Source organism: Bos javanicus, chromosome 7, assembly GCF_032452875.1.
Source record: "Bos javanicus breed banteng chromosome 7, ARS-OSU_banteng_1.0, whole genome shotgun sequence".
Taxonomy (NCBI): Eukaryota; Metazoa; Chordata; class Mammalia; order Artiodactyla; family Bovidae; genus Bos; species Bos javanicus.
In genome coordinates, this window is record NC_083874.1 from 79,793,416 (window position 1) to 79,809,250 (window position 15,835).

Consider the following 15,835-nt stretch of genomic DNA (forward strand, 5'->3'; position numbering starts at 1 on the left):
TCGAACATTGGGGAGCAGGCAGGGATAAACTGGGAGGTTGGAGTTGACATACGGACTACTACAGATAAAAAAGAGGACTTCCCTGGTGGTATAGTGGATAAGAATTCACCTGCCAACGCAGAGGACGTGGGTTTGGTCCCTGGTCTGGGAAGTATCCACAGGCAGAGGAGCGACTAAGCCCATGTGCCAGAACAAGAGTAGCCTGAGCTCTGGAGCATGCACGCCCCAACTGCTGAGCCCACGTGCTGCAGCTGCTGAACCCTGAGCACCCAGAGCCTGTGCTCTGCGACGAGAAGCCGCGGCAATGAGAAGCTCATGCACAGCAAGGAAGATAGCCCCCGCTCGCCGTAACTAGAGAAATCCTGCATGCAGCGACGAAGACCCAGTGAAACCAAAAAAAAAAAAAAAATCACCATCAAAGTTATAGATAACTAGTAAGGACCTACTCTATAGCACAGGGAACTCTACTCAATACAGTGACCTATATGAGAAAAGAATCTAAAAAAGTGGAGATATGTATATGTATAACCGATTCACTTTGTTGTATAGCAGAAACTAACATGACATTGTAAATCAACTTGCCCCAATAAAGTTTTTTTAAAAATTCAAAAAAAAAAAAAAAAGACCATCCCCATGGAAAAGAAATGCAAAAAAGCAAAATGGCTGTCTGTGGAGGCCTTACAAATAGCTGTGAAAAGAAGAGAAGTGAAAAGCAAAGGTGAAAAGGCAAGATATAAACATCTGAATGTGGAGTTCCACAGAATAGCAAGAAGAGATAAGAAAGCCTTCCTCAGCGATCAGTGCAAAGAAACAGAGGAAAACAACAGAATGGGAAAGACTAGAGATCTCTTCAAGAAAATTAGAGATACCAAGGGAACATTTCATGCAAAGATGGGCTTGATAAAGGACAGAAATGGTATGGACCTAACAGAAGCAGAAGATATTAAAAAGAGGTGGCAAGAATACACAGAAGAACTGTACAAAAAGATCTTCACAACCCAGATAATCACAATGGTGTGATCACTCACCTAGAGCCAGACATCCTGGAATGTGAAGTCAAATGGGCCTTAGAAAGCATCACTACGAACAAAGCTAGTGGAGGTGATGGAATTCCAGTTGAGCTATTTCAAATCCTGAAAGATGATGCTGTGAAAATGCTGCACTCAATATGCCAGCAAATTTGGAAAACTCAGCAGTGGCCCCAGGACTGGAAAAGGTCAGTTTTCATTCCAATCCCAAAGAAAGGCAATGCCAAAGAATGCTCAAATTACCACACAATTGCACTCATCTCACATGCTAGTAAAGTAATGCTCAAAATTCTCCAAGCCAGGCTTCAGCAATACATGAACCCTGAACTTCCTGATGTTCAAGCTGGTTTTAGAAAAGGCAGAAGAACCAGAGATCAAATTGCCAACATCCACTGGATCATCCAAAAAGCAAGAGAGTTCCAGAAAAACATCTATTTCTGCTTTATTGACTGTGCCAAAGCCTTTGACTGTGTGGATCACAATAAACTGGACAATTCTGAAAGAGATGGGAATACCAGACCACCTGACCTGCCTCGTGAGAAATCTGTATGCAGGTCAGGAAGCAAGTTAGAACTGGACATGGAACAACAGACTGGTTCCAAATAGGAAAAGGAGTACGTCAGGCTGTATATTGTCACCCTGCTTATTTAACTTATATACAGAGTACATCATGAGAAACGCTGGGCTGGAAGAAGCACAAGCTGGAATCAAGATTGCTGGGAGAAATATCAATAACCTCAGATATGCAGATGACACCACCCTTATGGCAGAAAGTGAAGAGGAACTAAAAAGCCTCTTGATGAAAGTGAAAGTGGAGAGTGAAAAAGTTGGCTTAAAGCTCAACATTCAGAAAATGAAGATCATGGCATCTGGTCCCATCACTTCATGGGAAATAGATGGGGAAACAGTGGAAACAGTGTCAGAGTTTATTTTGGGGGGCTCCAAAATCACTGCAGATGGTGACTACAGCCATGAAATTAAAAGATACTTACTCCTTTGAAGAAAAGTTATGACCAACCTAGATAGCATATTGAAAAGCAGAGACATTAATTTGCCAACAAAGGTCTGTCTAGTCAAGGCTATGGCTTTTCCAGTGGTCATGTATGGATGTGAGAGTTGGACTGTGAAGAAAGCTAAGGGCCGAAGAATTGATGCTTTTGAACTGTGGTGTTGGAGAAGACTGTTGAGAGTCCCTTGGACTGCAAGGAGATCCAACCAGTCCATTCTGAAGGAGATCAGCCCTGGGATTTCTTTGGAAGGAATGATGCTAAAGCTGAAAGTCCAGTACTTTGGCCACCTCATGCGAAGAGTTGACTCATTGGAAAAGACTCTGATGCTGGGAGGGATTGGGGGCAGGAGGAGAAGGGGACAGCAGAGGATGAGATGGCTGGATGGCATCACCGCCTCGATGGACGTGAGTCTGAATGAACTCTGGGATATGGTGATGGACAGGGAGGCCTGGCGTGCTGCGATTCATGGGGTCACAAAGAGTCAGACTTGACTGAGCGACTGAACTGAACTGAACTGACTGACACTTTAGAAGAGCCCCAAGAGATTGTCTTGGAGCCCCACTCATTAGACTTTGGGGAGGAGACATCACCACGTCACAACTCAGACTCTGGTCCTCCCTGGGAGAGCCTGGTGAGGGTGGCAGTGGGGAGGTGGTGGGTAATGGTACAGCCAATGAACTCTGCAGCCTCTTAGAGCTCCTTGGGAAGCTGCTGCTGCTGCTAAGTCTCTTCAGTCGTGTCCAACTCTGTGCGACCCCAGAGATGGCAGCCCACCAGGCTCCCCCGTCCCTGGGATTCTCCCCGTAAGAACACTGGAGTGGGTTGCCATTTCCTTCTCCAGTGCATGAAAGTGAAAAGTGAAAGTGAAGTCACTCAGTCGTGTCCGACTCCTAGTGACCCCATGGACCGCAGCCTACCAGGCTACTCCATCCATGGGATTTTCCAGGCAAGAGTACTGGAGTGGGGTGCCATTGCCTTCTCCGCCCTGGGAAGCTATGTAGCCCCAATTCATGGCAGCTTTCTGACTCTGAGGGTTCTTAAGGTCACCTTGGGCCAGCAACTTTAGCCTCTCTCTGTTCTAGTTTCACTAAAAATAAAATAGAAGAGGAAAAAAAATAATCTCAGCCCTCGCCTGTTTCAACCTTGACATCTTCTGGCTGTGTCACATTAGGCAAGTGATTTAACCTCATAAACTTTATTTTCTTGATTGGTAAAATTAACTTAGTAAGTGTAGATTATACTATACACAGTAATATTATTTTAATATGAGTAACCCTCAAGAAAAATAAACCACATATCTTGGAACCAAAAAAATATTTTCTCTGCTTGTTAATTCCTAGTTCTGGGGCAGAGACTGTGTTGGTATGTTTCTTTTTAATTATGGACGTGATTCCCATTGCCAGGATGACTCTTTTCGACCTTGTGGACTGTAGCCCTCCAGGCTCCTCTGTCCATGGGACTTCCCAGGCAGGAGTACTGGAGTGGATTGCTTCCAGGGGATCTTTCCTGCCCACAGACCGAATCCAACCTCTGTTACATATCCTGCATTGGCAGACAGTTTCTTTACCACTAGCCCCACCTGGGAAGTCCATGAGGTTTGCATACCATTTGATTATACTATAAATGCATCTTTCAAAGGCTCATACTCTGTTTTAATCCGCTTCTTATTAACATTTTATTTCTCCCCTAAATCCTTTATTTTCTCGTATTCTTTTCATACTCTTTCTTCACTTATGCCTTAAAAGTCAGTCTTATCCTCCTCACCAGTAGCTACCATTCCCAGAAGGCACCCTGGGTTAGAGCCAAGAAGTCGGGGAGCAGGCAGGGACTCCAGAATTTTAGGTAGACTGTACCAGCCCCAGAGATCTGGGCAAAAGAAACTTCCTTTAGAGAAAGCTTCTCTGAAGCTTTGAAGGCAGCAGTCAATAGCACCACCCAAATGAGTCCACACTCCAGCATGTCGGCTTGGATCCATAATTCAGAAATGGAAAATGTTACTCCAAGACATAGGTTGAAGTTCACTAAGCATGTGAATTTCAGTGCATTATCCTCTGACAAATAATGAAGGACAAAGCTCAGAGTAAAAAAGAACTTAATTCAAGACTTCTAAGAAGGCGTTTCCCCTAGATAATGGCATACAAAAATAACTAAAATGCCTTGACTCCACCACTGTAATTTATAGAGCAGATCTCACTATCTAGATAATGTGATAATTGTTACACATCAATAATCATAAATAGAAATGAACCGATAGCATGTCTTAGCTGAATCTTTGCTGCGAATTGACTGCCTAGAGATGTAGGAAGCCAGCAGCAATGAAGAATTAGAAAAATAGAGGGTAGAAATCACAGGCAACCCAGCTCTCTTTATTCCTATGGCACACTGCAAAGTCTTGTGCTGCAGGAGTGATTTAAAGAAATAACAGTTGTATTCAAAAGGAGGGGGGAAATAACTCCACCGTGGGATACATTCCCAATTTTGTTTTCTCGTCACAAGCAGCTTGTACCTTGTGGTCATCAACACACATCATTGATTTTAAAATAGTGTCTAGGAAGGCCTGAAAGAAATCTTAGTCTGAGGTAAGATAAGGAAAGGGAATTGAACAAAAGAATTATTTTCATAAATTAGTTTTCCACTTTCAAAAGACTCTAACATTGTGGTTAGAACCAGCTAAAAATGGAATTCATTTGTTAGGCAGCCAGTCGCAGACAATTAGAGCTGTCAGTGGAACAGTCTAAACCCTCCTGAGATCATCAAAGGGTCGGAGTGGAACAGCTGGGGGGATTGCTAATAGAAAGGGAGGTGCTTGGAGAGAACATCCCTCCAGTTTTCTGGTCACTTGGGATTGCAGAAGTCAGTGCTTTCCAAAAATTGAGCGGACTTGGACAAGATTCTGGCACAGAACAGGTCAGCTTTATTACCTAGTCCAGAAATTGGGAGCATGTCCAGGAATCTGGATGCCTGAGAACCTCTCTGCCTTTGCCAGATTGCCCAGTGGCTTGAGGGCCAACAATACAGCTGCAGACCTGCCTGGTAGGCTGGAACCTCAGTGCAGAAGTGGAACTTCTCGTTCACCCATTTCTCTATGAACTCAGGAGAATTCAGGCAAAGGGAGACATGTGCATTCTCTCTCCATGGATTTTGAGTAGACTATTGTATCATGTCCTTTGCTTTATGGGATTTCCCCGAAGGAGCTGGTTGAATGCTGGCATCCTTGGGAACATTCTAGTTACTATGATCTGGATAGAGGAAAGGTGTCTGCCACAGGGGCCAAAAGTTGAGAGGGATTTCAACCACTTCCCCCTTCCCCTGCCCAAAATCAGGGTAGCAGGAATTTGATGTAAGAAAAATATATAGTTACATGGAATCCAGAATCCAAGATAGTTCTGCTGGAGAAAATATCTCTCATATTCTCTTTTCCTTAGGCTGTCACGGATTGTGAGAAATTTTATTTTTAAAGGGCAACTAAAAGAAAAACAAACAAACAAAAAAAACCAATGTATATATATGCCCTGGCCTTGTTAAAAACCTCTGTGTGCTTCCCTTCCTCCCCATTCCCCACTCCCTCTGTCATCCCAGCCTGGAGGGAAAAAGTAACATTGCCTTCCTCCAAAGCCAAAAAAATGAAATGAGTAGGCAGATGGGGAAGCTCTCACCCGAGGATAATACTCTCTGTGCCAGGCTAAGGCACAAACATGAGTGATGTGGGGCAGCCTAGAGCTCCGGCCAAGCAAAAGCCAAGTGATGTCAAGAAGCGGAGTGAGGCCAAGAGCAGAGGGACTGTGCCCAGGGGACCCCATTGCCCAGTAGAATGACTGAGGACACTACCCATGGATCTCAGCCCAGACTGCTCCTCAGGGAAAGCCAGCACTGAGGCACACCTCTCGCCCACAGCTCCCCCTGATCGTGTGAAGACAGCAGTTCACATTTGAAAGTCTTCTCCTTGCTTTAGGGACCAGATGAGGATGGGGGCGTGGGGAGCTTTGGCAGAGAAGGGGAACTTGTCGGCGATCCCCACCGCCTGTCCCCTTGTTCTCCTGAGTATGGCTCAAAAGCTTGTGTTTCTCTTTCTCTCAGTTTGGTTTCTCTCATCCGAGGCCAAGTAGTAACTACAGATGGGACTCCCCTGATTGGTGTGAACGTGTCTTTTGTCAAGTATCCAAAATACGGCTACACCATCACCCGCCAAGATGGCACGTAAGTAGCTTTGTGGGGCTCCACTTACTTAGTATTGAGGCTGCAAAGAGACAGATGGTGCAATGGGCTTGGAACCACGTGCCTCCCCCTTGCAGACTGGGGGGAGACCCACCAGGCCAGATCTCGAGGGAGAATCCCCCCGCCCAGATATATATTTTTTGGTATGATCTCAAAAATGGAAGATAACTAGAGTAGCCAACCTCTCCAGGGCTGCTGACAACCATGCTTTTTCCACGGCACGGAAATGCTTTTCACTCTGTGTGTGGGGAAGGGAGGGGTGTATGTTGGGGAAAGGTTCAGGGTGGCAGAGTCTAGAAGGAAAGGAAAGTAGCCCTTGGAACCTCACTCCTATTTTCTTTTAAATCAAAGGCCATGCCGGGTGACAGGGATCCACAGGCCTCAGTGTCCTGTGGTGAACCCCTTCTGCGTTCATCTGTGACTTTAGGAGCGGTGGTGTGTTCGCTTCTGTTTTGAGGGGGTGGGATGTAATCAGGGAAGTCTAATTAAATACATTTAGCCTTCACCCTGCTGTGTGAAGGAGGCAACCTTACCCTATTATCTTCTGATTGGAAACCCGCACCCGTGCAGCCCCCACCAAGATGAAAGCTCTGTCATTTCCTTAATCCGTTGGGCATGGAATCGCAATTTAGAGAAAAAGATAAAAAGAAGAAATCTATAGGAAGGGGAAAACACGCACCCACCCTGGCCTTAAAACACACAAAGACACACACATACACCACACACTACTGTATTCTATTTCAAATGAAAGAGGACACTGTGGCTGTAAATCTGATGCAACACTTTTTCTATAAAACTGGAGTCTGGAAAATCATAAACGAATCATGTACTCTGATTCTCGTCTTTTCTCTGGTGAAGAATCTGGTCTTTTTTTTTTCCCTAATGTCCTAAAATAGCCTTGTGGGTAGTTTCAAAAATGACCAGCCCACAGTAGCCCTATCCTCCTATTTCTATTTGTGAGACTCAAAGAAGGCATCTGATGATTCACATCAAATTCTTAATATTCACCAGGTTTCTGGTGTCTTAGATCTTATGTTCCTGCAGCCAAATCTCATTATTTGAATGCACTAGGACTGTGAGGGTGTACTGTACAAGGCTACTTAGGCACTTGTTCATGCTCAGAAGCCAGCGTTCTTGCCCTGTGAGTCCTGTGATAACACCAGAGGAGGTGTCTGAGTCCTTGGTCTGCTGTCTCTCTCACCTCACACTGCCCCATCCTTCCTCGCTGCTTCCAGACTAATTATCACCTAAATCAACTTCCCAGATCATGTATCCAACCTCCCAGATTGGTGATTCTTCAGCTTGTCCAGGTAGCAGAGCCTGGAAGTCACAGGATTTGTGTGGAAATGCTCCAAGGAATCCCACAATCTGTTGTGTAGTGCTGTGTGCCACAGATGTGGGTGGTTCGACTCTATCAGCCCAAGGAGGAACAATGTCGCTTCAAAACATTTCACTCTCCTGCACTCCAAATAAAACACTGTCCCCAGCAGCGTGCACGCCCTAAAATAAAAATATAAACAAATTAACAGAATAAACTCTTCCACCATGATATTTACCTTAATACTCATATGCTCCCTGTTCACTCATTTTGTGTCTATTGAGAAACACCAAAACTGTTACCAAAATTGAATGAAGTCAGAGAGTCTATATATTTTCATTTGAGTTTTTAAAAATTTTTATTGGAGTATAGTTGATTTACAGTATTGTATTAGTTTTGGGGGTACAGCAAAGTGAGTCAGTTACACATATATCTCCCCTTTTTTTTCATTGGGTTTTTACTGTACTCTAGGAACTCTGCTAGGTGCTGGGGATTCTGAAGTATGTGGAAGAGAGCACCACTGCCCGTAAACAGTTGAGATCCTGGTGGAGGAGTAAAAGGTCAAATTGAGAGACTTCTCTCCATTGACTTTCTTTTCCTTTAATGGGGGAAGAACTACCTTTATTTTATTTCACTAGTAATAGATTTCCATCTAGCCTGAAAGAACAAGCAGGAATATAGTTTAAGAACAATTGTCAAAAATATAAGAAACAGTAAGAACCATTTCATTCTAAATGCCAAATAAATTTGTGTGCTGGAAAAATATGTCAGAAACAAGGCAAAATGGATGAAGGAGGTTAAAAAGTCGAAACTTCTTAACCAACAAAGACCTACTGTATAGCACGCGGAACTCTGCTTACTGTTACGTGGCAGCCTAGATGGGAGGGAAATTTAGGGTGGATTGGATGCGTGTATATGATTGGCTGAATCCCTTCATTGTTCACCTGAGACTGTCATAACATTGTTAATCAGCTATGCTCCAATATAAAATAAAAAGTTTTTAAACAGTACAGACTTCTAATAATAAAGTCCTGGAATGTATGTACAGTGTGGTAACTGTAGTTAATGATACCATATTGTATAGTTGAAAGTTGCTAAGACATATCTTTAAAATTTCAGCACAGGAAAAAAAGAAATCTTAACTGAGCGTGGTGATGAATGGATTTATGGTGGTGAACATTTCACAATATATACAAATATTGAATTATTATGTTGTAGACCTGAAACTAATATAGTGTTATATGTCAATGGTATCTCAAAAAAAGTTAAAGTTCTATGAAACCAAAAAAAGAAGTCAGAAACAGCACAGGTTGATGAAAAGGAAGCTTTCCTGAGCCTACAATCAAATCATTGTAACTCCAGTAAGTAGTAAAGACTCCTATTAGCCCAGCACAATGCTAAATGCTTTATACCAGTAGTGAGGGAGCATTTTCTGTAAAGGGCCAGATTGTGTCTATTTTAGGCTGAGATGCCATATGGTTCCTGTTACAACTACTCAGCTCTGCCACTGTACCCCAGAAATGGCTGGAGAGAATAAGTCAATGAATGGGCATGGCTGGGATTCCCACAAAACTTTTTACCAAAACAGGTGGTGGGCCGGCTTTAGCTCACGGGTCTAGTCCGCTGACGTCTGCTCTGAATTCATGATGATATTTCATCCTCTCAGCCACACTGTGAAGTCGGTGTAACTATTCCCATTTCACAGATGAAGAAATTGCGGCAACTTGCCCACAGTCACACAACTAGTAAGTGGCAGAGTTCGGGCTGGCACCCAGCCCGTCTGCTGACAAAGCCGCCGTCTCCTCCTGCCCGCTCTGCCCCTCTACTGCCCTCAGCGCGAAGGTCAGAGCACCCGCCTGGTCTGCAGGTGAGTTCAGCCCCTCTCAGTGAGCCCATTTGCCCCCTACAGGTTCGACCTGATCGCCAACGGTGGGGCCTCCTTGACGCTGCACTTTGAGCGGGCCCCGTTCATGAGCCAGGAGCGTACCGTGTGGCTGCCGTGGAATAGCTTTTACGCCATGGACACTCTGGTGATGAAGACAGAGGAGAACTCCATCCCTAGCTGTGACCTCAGTGGCTTTGTCCGGCCGGATCCGATCATCATTTCCTCCCCGTTGTCCACCTTCTTCAGTGCTGTCCCGGGACAGAATCCCATTGTGCCTGAGACCCAGGTAGGAGCTCCGGGTCCCGGGGTGGGACTCTCGATCCGGCCCTGACTCAAACCCACTGGCCAGCTTCCTCCCACCGTCTCTTTCTCCTGGGGTAAGCCAGAAACTACTATTAAGCGGGAGGGACAAAAAGTAAGGTCACAGTATAATTTATTGTCACTGGAGAGAAAACCGAATCTCTCCTGTACATTCCAGATGTTTCCAGATAGTTGTTCAAGACTTTGGCAGTCACTGGAGCTTTTAATAGAATAAAAACGATACACATATGTGCACGCCACCTGCAAATTGCTTTTTATTCCTGTTAGTCACAGAGATACATGATAAGAGGCGCTTTAATGATCTACATCGGTGTTACGACAGAGGGCATATTACATTATTGCTTCCCTGTTGCTTTATACCAATTGTCAGTGGAAGTTGCAGGTTCATATAATTACAGCCTCTTGTGGCCTCCTTGCATGCAACTAGCAATAAAGCCTGCTGTTCTTATTTACATCTTTTGCCAACAGTGTGGTTTTAAAAAGAAACACAACAGTGACCAAGAATAATTATTAATCCAAAAATCATAACCTCAGCCCCTTCGCCCCATCGTGCAGGATAAAGTTGTGGTTGTTGGTTTTTTTTTCTCTCTCCTCAGCCATGGGAAGGGGTTCTTACACCCGACCCCTGTAAGGTGGGATGCTTTGGTGAGGACGATAGCAGAAGGGTAGCCGTGGGTTGCACACAGCTTAGCGTCTGGGGTGTGTTTGATGCACTGTTTCCACCTGTGTTTCCTCTCCTCCAGGTTCTTCATGAAGAAATTGAGCTCCCTGGTTCCACCGTGAAGCTTCGCTACCTGAGCTCCAGGACCGCAGGCTACAAGTCACTGCTGAAGATCACCATGACCCAATCCACAGTGCCCCTGAACCTCATCAAGGTTCATCTCATGGTTGCTGTAGAGGGGCACCTCTTCCAGAAGTCATTCCAGGCCTCTCCCAACCTGGCCTACACCTTCATCTGGGACAAGACAGATGCCTACGGCCAAAGGGTCTATGGACTCTCTGATGCTGTTGGTATGTTTCAGTTTCAACCCCTTATTGATTCTTGGATTTGGGCATGCATTAAATTGACAAGTATTTGTTGAATTCCTAGTATGTGCCAAGCACTTTTCCAGTAGTTAAGAGTGCAGTGGTCCATAAAGCAGACAAGAGTCGTCTTCCACAGACCTTCTATACCTTCTATAGTGGGTGTCGAGATGATAAACATAGACTGGGAAGAAAATTTCAAGCAGTGAAACGTGCTAATATGAAAATAAAGATAAGTGATGTATACTGGAAAGGAGGGGCAAGCATGAGAGGGTGTTCATGGGAGGTTCTTCAGCAGGTAGCATTTAAACAGAGACTTGAAGGTAAAGGAACCCTGTGACAAAGAGAAGAGCTGTTTTTGAAAGACAAAAATAGGCCAGCATGGCTGGAATGTGGTGGACAGGGAGACTGTGTGAGATGGGGAGAGAACTGGGCAGGGCTGGATCGTGTTCCAGAGTGGCACAGAACACACCTGGGGGACCAGGGGATGGAGCGAGAGGGCGTCTGAAAGCCACACGCTCTGTTCCAGGCTTTGCCTCTGAAGGAATCATGCGACTTCCTACTTAAGAAAGACCACCGTGAGAGAAGGGTCCTACAGTTGTCAGTCTTTGAAGAACCATGAACTGTGGATTCATATCAACCCACCCAGTATATTTTCTTACTTGTAGAAAGCTGTCTGGGATGAATTAAAATCCAGAATCCTGTATATTCTTCATTAATAGGCTTGTGGTTTTCAAGAACTGCAATAAGTTTACCAAAATAAGAAACCAGCAAACTCAGAAATGTTCACTGTAACTGGCCTCCAATGTTTATCAGACACTCCCTTTGTGCAGAGCTTTGTGCTAAATCTTTTGTCTTGGGTGACCTCTCACTAACACTGTCAAGAAGCCCCTCTCATAATCCCCATTACCTAGATGGGACAGGAGGGCAGGGTAAGCAAGCTACCTAAAGACACACACCTAGCGGGTTACACATGCTCAGAATATAGTCCTGTGGTCTGCTTCGTCAGGGAGTGGTTCAGTTCAGTTCAGTTGCTCAGTCGTGTCCGACTCTTTGTGACCCCACGGACTGCAGCTCGCTAGGCTTCCCTGTCCATCACCAGCTCCTAGAGCCTATTCAAACGCATCCCATTGGCAGTGCCATCCAACCATCTCATCTTCTGTAATCCCCTTCTCCCACCTTCAATCTTTCTCACCATTAGGGTTTTTTCAAATGAGTTGGTTCTTCGCATTAGGTGGTCAAAGTACTGGAGTTTCAACTTCAGCATCAGTCCTTCCAATGAATATTCAGGACTGATTTCCTTTAGGATGGACTGGTTGGATCTCCTTGCAGTCCAAGGGACCCTCAAGAGTCTTCTCCAACACCATAGTTCAAAAGCATCAATTCTTCAGCACTCAGCTTTCTTTACAGTCCAACTCTCACATCCATACATGACTACTGGAAAAACCATAGCTTTAACTAGATGGGCTTTGCTCGCAAGGTAATGTCTCTGCTTTTTAATATGCTGTCTAATTTGGTCATAGCTTTTCTTCCAAGGAGCAAGTGCCTTTTACTTTCATGGCTGCAGTCACCATCTGCAGTGATTTTGGAGCCCAAAAAAATTAAGTCTCTCACTGTTTCCATTGTTTCCCCACCTATTTGCCATGAAGTGATGGGACCAGATGCCATGATCTTAGTTTTCTGAATGTTGAGTTTTAAGCCAACTTTTTCACTCTCCTCTTTCACTCTCATCAAGAGGCTCTTTAGTTCTTCTTCACTTTCTGCCATAAGGGTGGTGTCATCTGAGTATCTGAGGTTATTGATATTTCTCCTGGAAATCTTGATTCCAGCTTGTGCTTCTTCCAGCCCAGAATTTCTCATGATGTACTCTGCATATAAGTTAAATAAGCAGGGTGACAATATACAGCCTTGGCATACTCCTTTCCTGATTTGGAACCAGTCTGTTTTTCCATGTCCAGTTCTAACTGTTGCTTCCTGACCTGCATACAGATTTCTCAGGAGGCAGGTCAGGAAGGTCTGGTATTCCCATCTCTTTCAGAATTTTCCACAGTTTGTTGTGATCCACACAGTCAAAGGCTTTGGTGTAGTCAATAAAGCAGAAGTAGATGTTTTTCTGGAACTCTCTTGCTCTTTTGGTGATCCAGCAGATGTTGGCAATTTGATCTCTGGTTCCTCTGCCTTTTTGAAATCCATCTTGAACATCTGGAAGTTCACAGTTCACGTACTGTTGAAGCCTGGGTTGGAGAATTTTGAGCATTACTTTACTAGCGTGTGAGTTGAGTGCAATTGCACGGTAGGTTGAGCATTCTTTGGCATTGCCTTTCTTTAGTATTGGAATGAAAACTGACCTTTTCCAGTCCTGTGGCCACTGCTGAGTTTTCCAAATTTGCTGGCATATTGAGTGCAGCACATCTTTTAGGATCATCTTTTAGGATTTGAAATAGCTCAACCAGAATTCCATCACCTCCACTAGCTTTGTTTGTAGTGATGCTTCCTAAGGCCCACTTGACTTTGCATTCCAGGATGTCTGGCTCTAGGTGAATGATCACACCATCATGGTTATCTGGATTATGAAGATCCTTTTTGTATAGTTCTTCTGTGTATTCTTGCCACCTCTTCTCAATATCTTCTGCTTCTGTTAGGTCCATATCATTTCTGTCCTTTATTGTACTCATCTCTGCATGAAATGTTCCCTTGGTATCTCTAATTTTCTTGAAGAGATCTCTGGTCTTTCCCATTCTGTTGTTTTCCTCTATTTCTTTGCATTGTTCACTGAGGAAGGCTTTCTTATCTTTCCTTGCTATTCTTCAGAACAGTAATAAGTTATTGGAGTAACCAGTGCATTTACTGTCAACAGTATGTCAGGCTTTAGCCAATATCAAAATGATAGCTAACATCAAAAAATAGACTGAATACTATAACACACCCCATGTACTCCAATTTCTACCATTATCAACACATCTCGTTGACTCTTGTTTTTTCCATACCTTCAGCTACTCCTCTGCCTCCTGTATTTTTCTGAAGCAAGTCCCAGACATCACATCATTTCATTCATAATATATCAGAATGTATCTCTAAAAAGGACTTTGAAAACCGAACAACATCATCATTACAACAAGGAAACAGAATTTCTTTATATCAAACAGCCAATCATCACTCAATAGTTCAATTGCCTTATGAATATCTGAAAATAGAAGTACTTCATTTGCTTGAATCAGAATCCACATAAGATCCACCTTTTGTAACTGGTTGATTTCTTCTTTTTGTTACATATGCTTCAGATATGCAGCATTATTACTTGCCTTCTGTACACACTACAAAGTGATCACCACCACAGATCTTGTTACCACCTGTCACCATGCCATTGATCCCCTTCACCCATTTGACACATCCTCAACTCCCTTCCCCTCTGGGAACCACTAGTCTGATCTCAGTATCTTTGCTTTTTTTTTTGCTTTATTTTTTTGTTCCTTTGGTTTTTTTACATTCCACCTATGAGTGAAACCATTCAGAATGTTGCCTTTCTCTTTCTGATTTGTTTCACTTAGCATGGTACCTTCAAAGTGCATCCGTGTTGTCACAGACGGCAGGATTTCATTCTTTTTACGGCTAAGTAGTATTTCCACTGTCTATATGTAGCACAAGTTATTTATGCACTTATCCACCAGTGGGCACTCGGGTTGTTTCTGTATCTTTATTGTAAATACTGCAGTAAATACAGAGGTGCATATATCTTTTGGAATTAATGTCTTAGTGTTCTCTGGATAAATACCAAGAAAGAAATAGCTGAGTTCTCTTAAAAAATTTAAATCAATGGTTTTCCCTTTCATCTCTGAATTTTTTCCTCAGTTTTAGAAATAATTGACATACATTACTATGTAAGACATATACTATGATAATTTGATTTACTTATAGTGTGAAATGATTAGCACAGATTCAGCTAACATTTATCTTCTCATAAAGATACAGCAAAAAAGGGGAGAAAAGGGGCAATTTTTTCTTTTTATCATGAGAACTCATAGGATTTGGTTTCTCAACCACTTTCCTGTGTATCATACTGCAGTGTTAACAGCAGTCATCATGGTATACGTTATATTCCTAGTACTTTTTTGCTTTCTTTCTAGTACTTATTTATCTTATATCTGGAAATTTGTACCTTTTTACCACCTTCATCCCATTTCCCCTTTCCCCACTCTCTGCCTCTGGGAACCTCGAGTCTGATCTTTTTCTATTAGTTTGGTCCACTTTGTTTTTAGATTCCATATATAAGTGAGATCATACAGTGTCTTTCCCTGTCTGACTTATTTCACTTAGCATAATGCCTTCAAGGTCCATCCATGATATTGCAAATAGTAGGATTTCCGGTTCTTTATGACTCGGGAATATTGTGTATTGGAGAAGGCAATGGCACCCCACTCCAGTACTCTTGCCTGGAAAATCCCATGGACTGAGGAGCCTGGTAGGCTGCAGTCCATGGGGTCATGAAGAATCGGACACGACTGAATGATTTCGCTTTCACTTTTCACTTTCATGCGTTGGAGAAGGAAATATTGTGTATGTACACATATGCTACATTTTGTGTGTGTGTGTATGTGTGTGTATACACTGCCATTTCTTTATTCATTCATCCATCATTGGACACTCTGATTGTTTCCAATATGAAAAGGATTGCTGTATATTCTTCATAAAGTGTTTAGAGAAATTCACCAGTGAGACCATCTGGCCCTCAGCCTCTCTTCACTGGGAGATTTTTGATTACTGATTCAATCTCTTTACTAGTAATTGGTTGTTCAGATTTTCTATTTCTTCCTGATGCAGTCTTGATAAGTTATGCCTTTAAGAATTTTTCCATTTCTTCCAGATCAGTTTATTGGTGTGTAGTTATTCAGAAGAGCTTCTTATGATCCTTTGTATTACTGTAGTATAAATTATAATGTGTCCTTCATTTTTAATTTTGTTGATTTGAGTCCTTTCTCTTTTTTCCATAGTCTTATTAAAGATTTCTCAGTTTTATCTTTTCAAAGAACTGACTCTT

The 15,835-nt window shown here is 43.2% G+C and overlaps 1 protein-coding gene across 3 annotated transcripts in view; it reads left to right on the plus strand.

Annotated features, from left to right (window-relative positions):
• LOC133251611 (teneurin-2) overlaps nt 1–15,835 on the plus strand; it is a 764,810-nt gene that overhangs the window by 664,099 nt on the left and 84,876 nt on the right. For all 3 annotated transcript variants that reach the window (XM_061424270.1, XM_061424271.1, XM_061424273.1), the window contains 3 exons: nt 6,116–6,235; nt 9,481–9,742; nt 10,521–10,788. In XM_061424270.1, the coding sequence (XP_061280254.1) occupies nt 6,116–6,235; nt 9,481–9,742; nt 10,521–10,788 (650 nt within the window). The remainder of the gene's footprint in view (nt 1–6,115; nt 6,236–9,480; nt 9,743–10,520; nt 10,789–15,835) is intronic.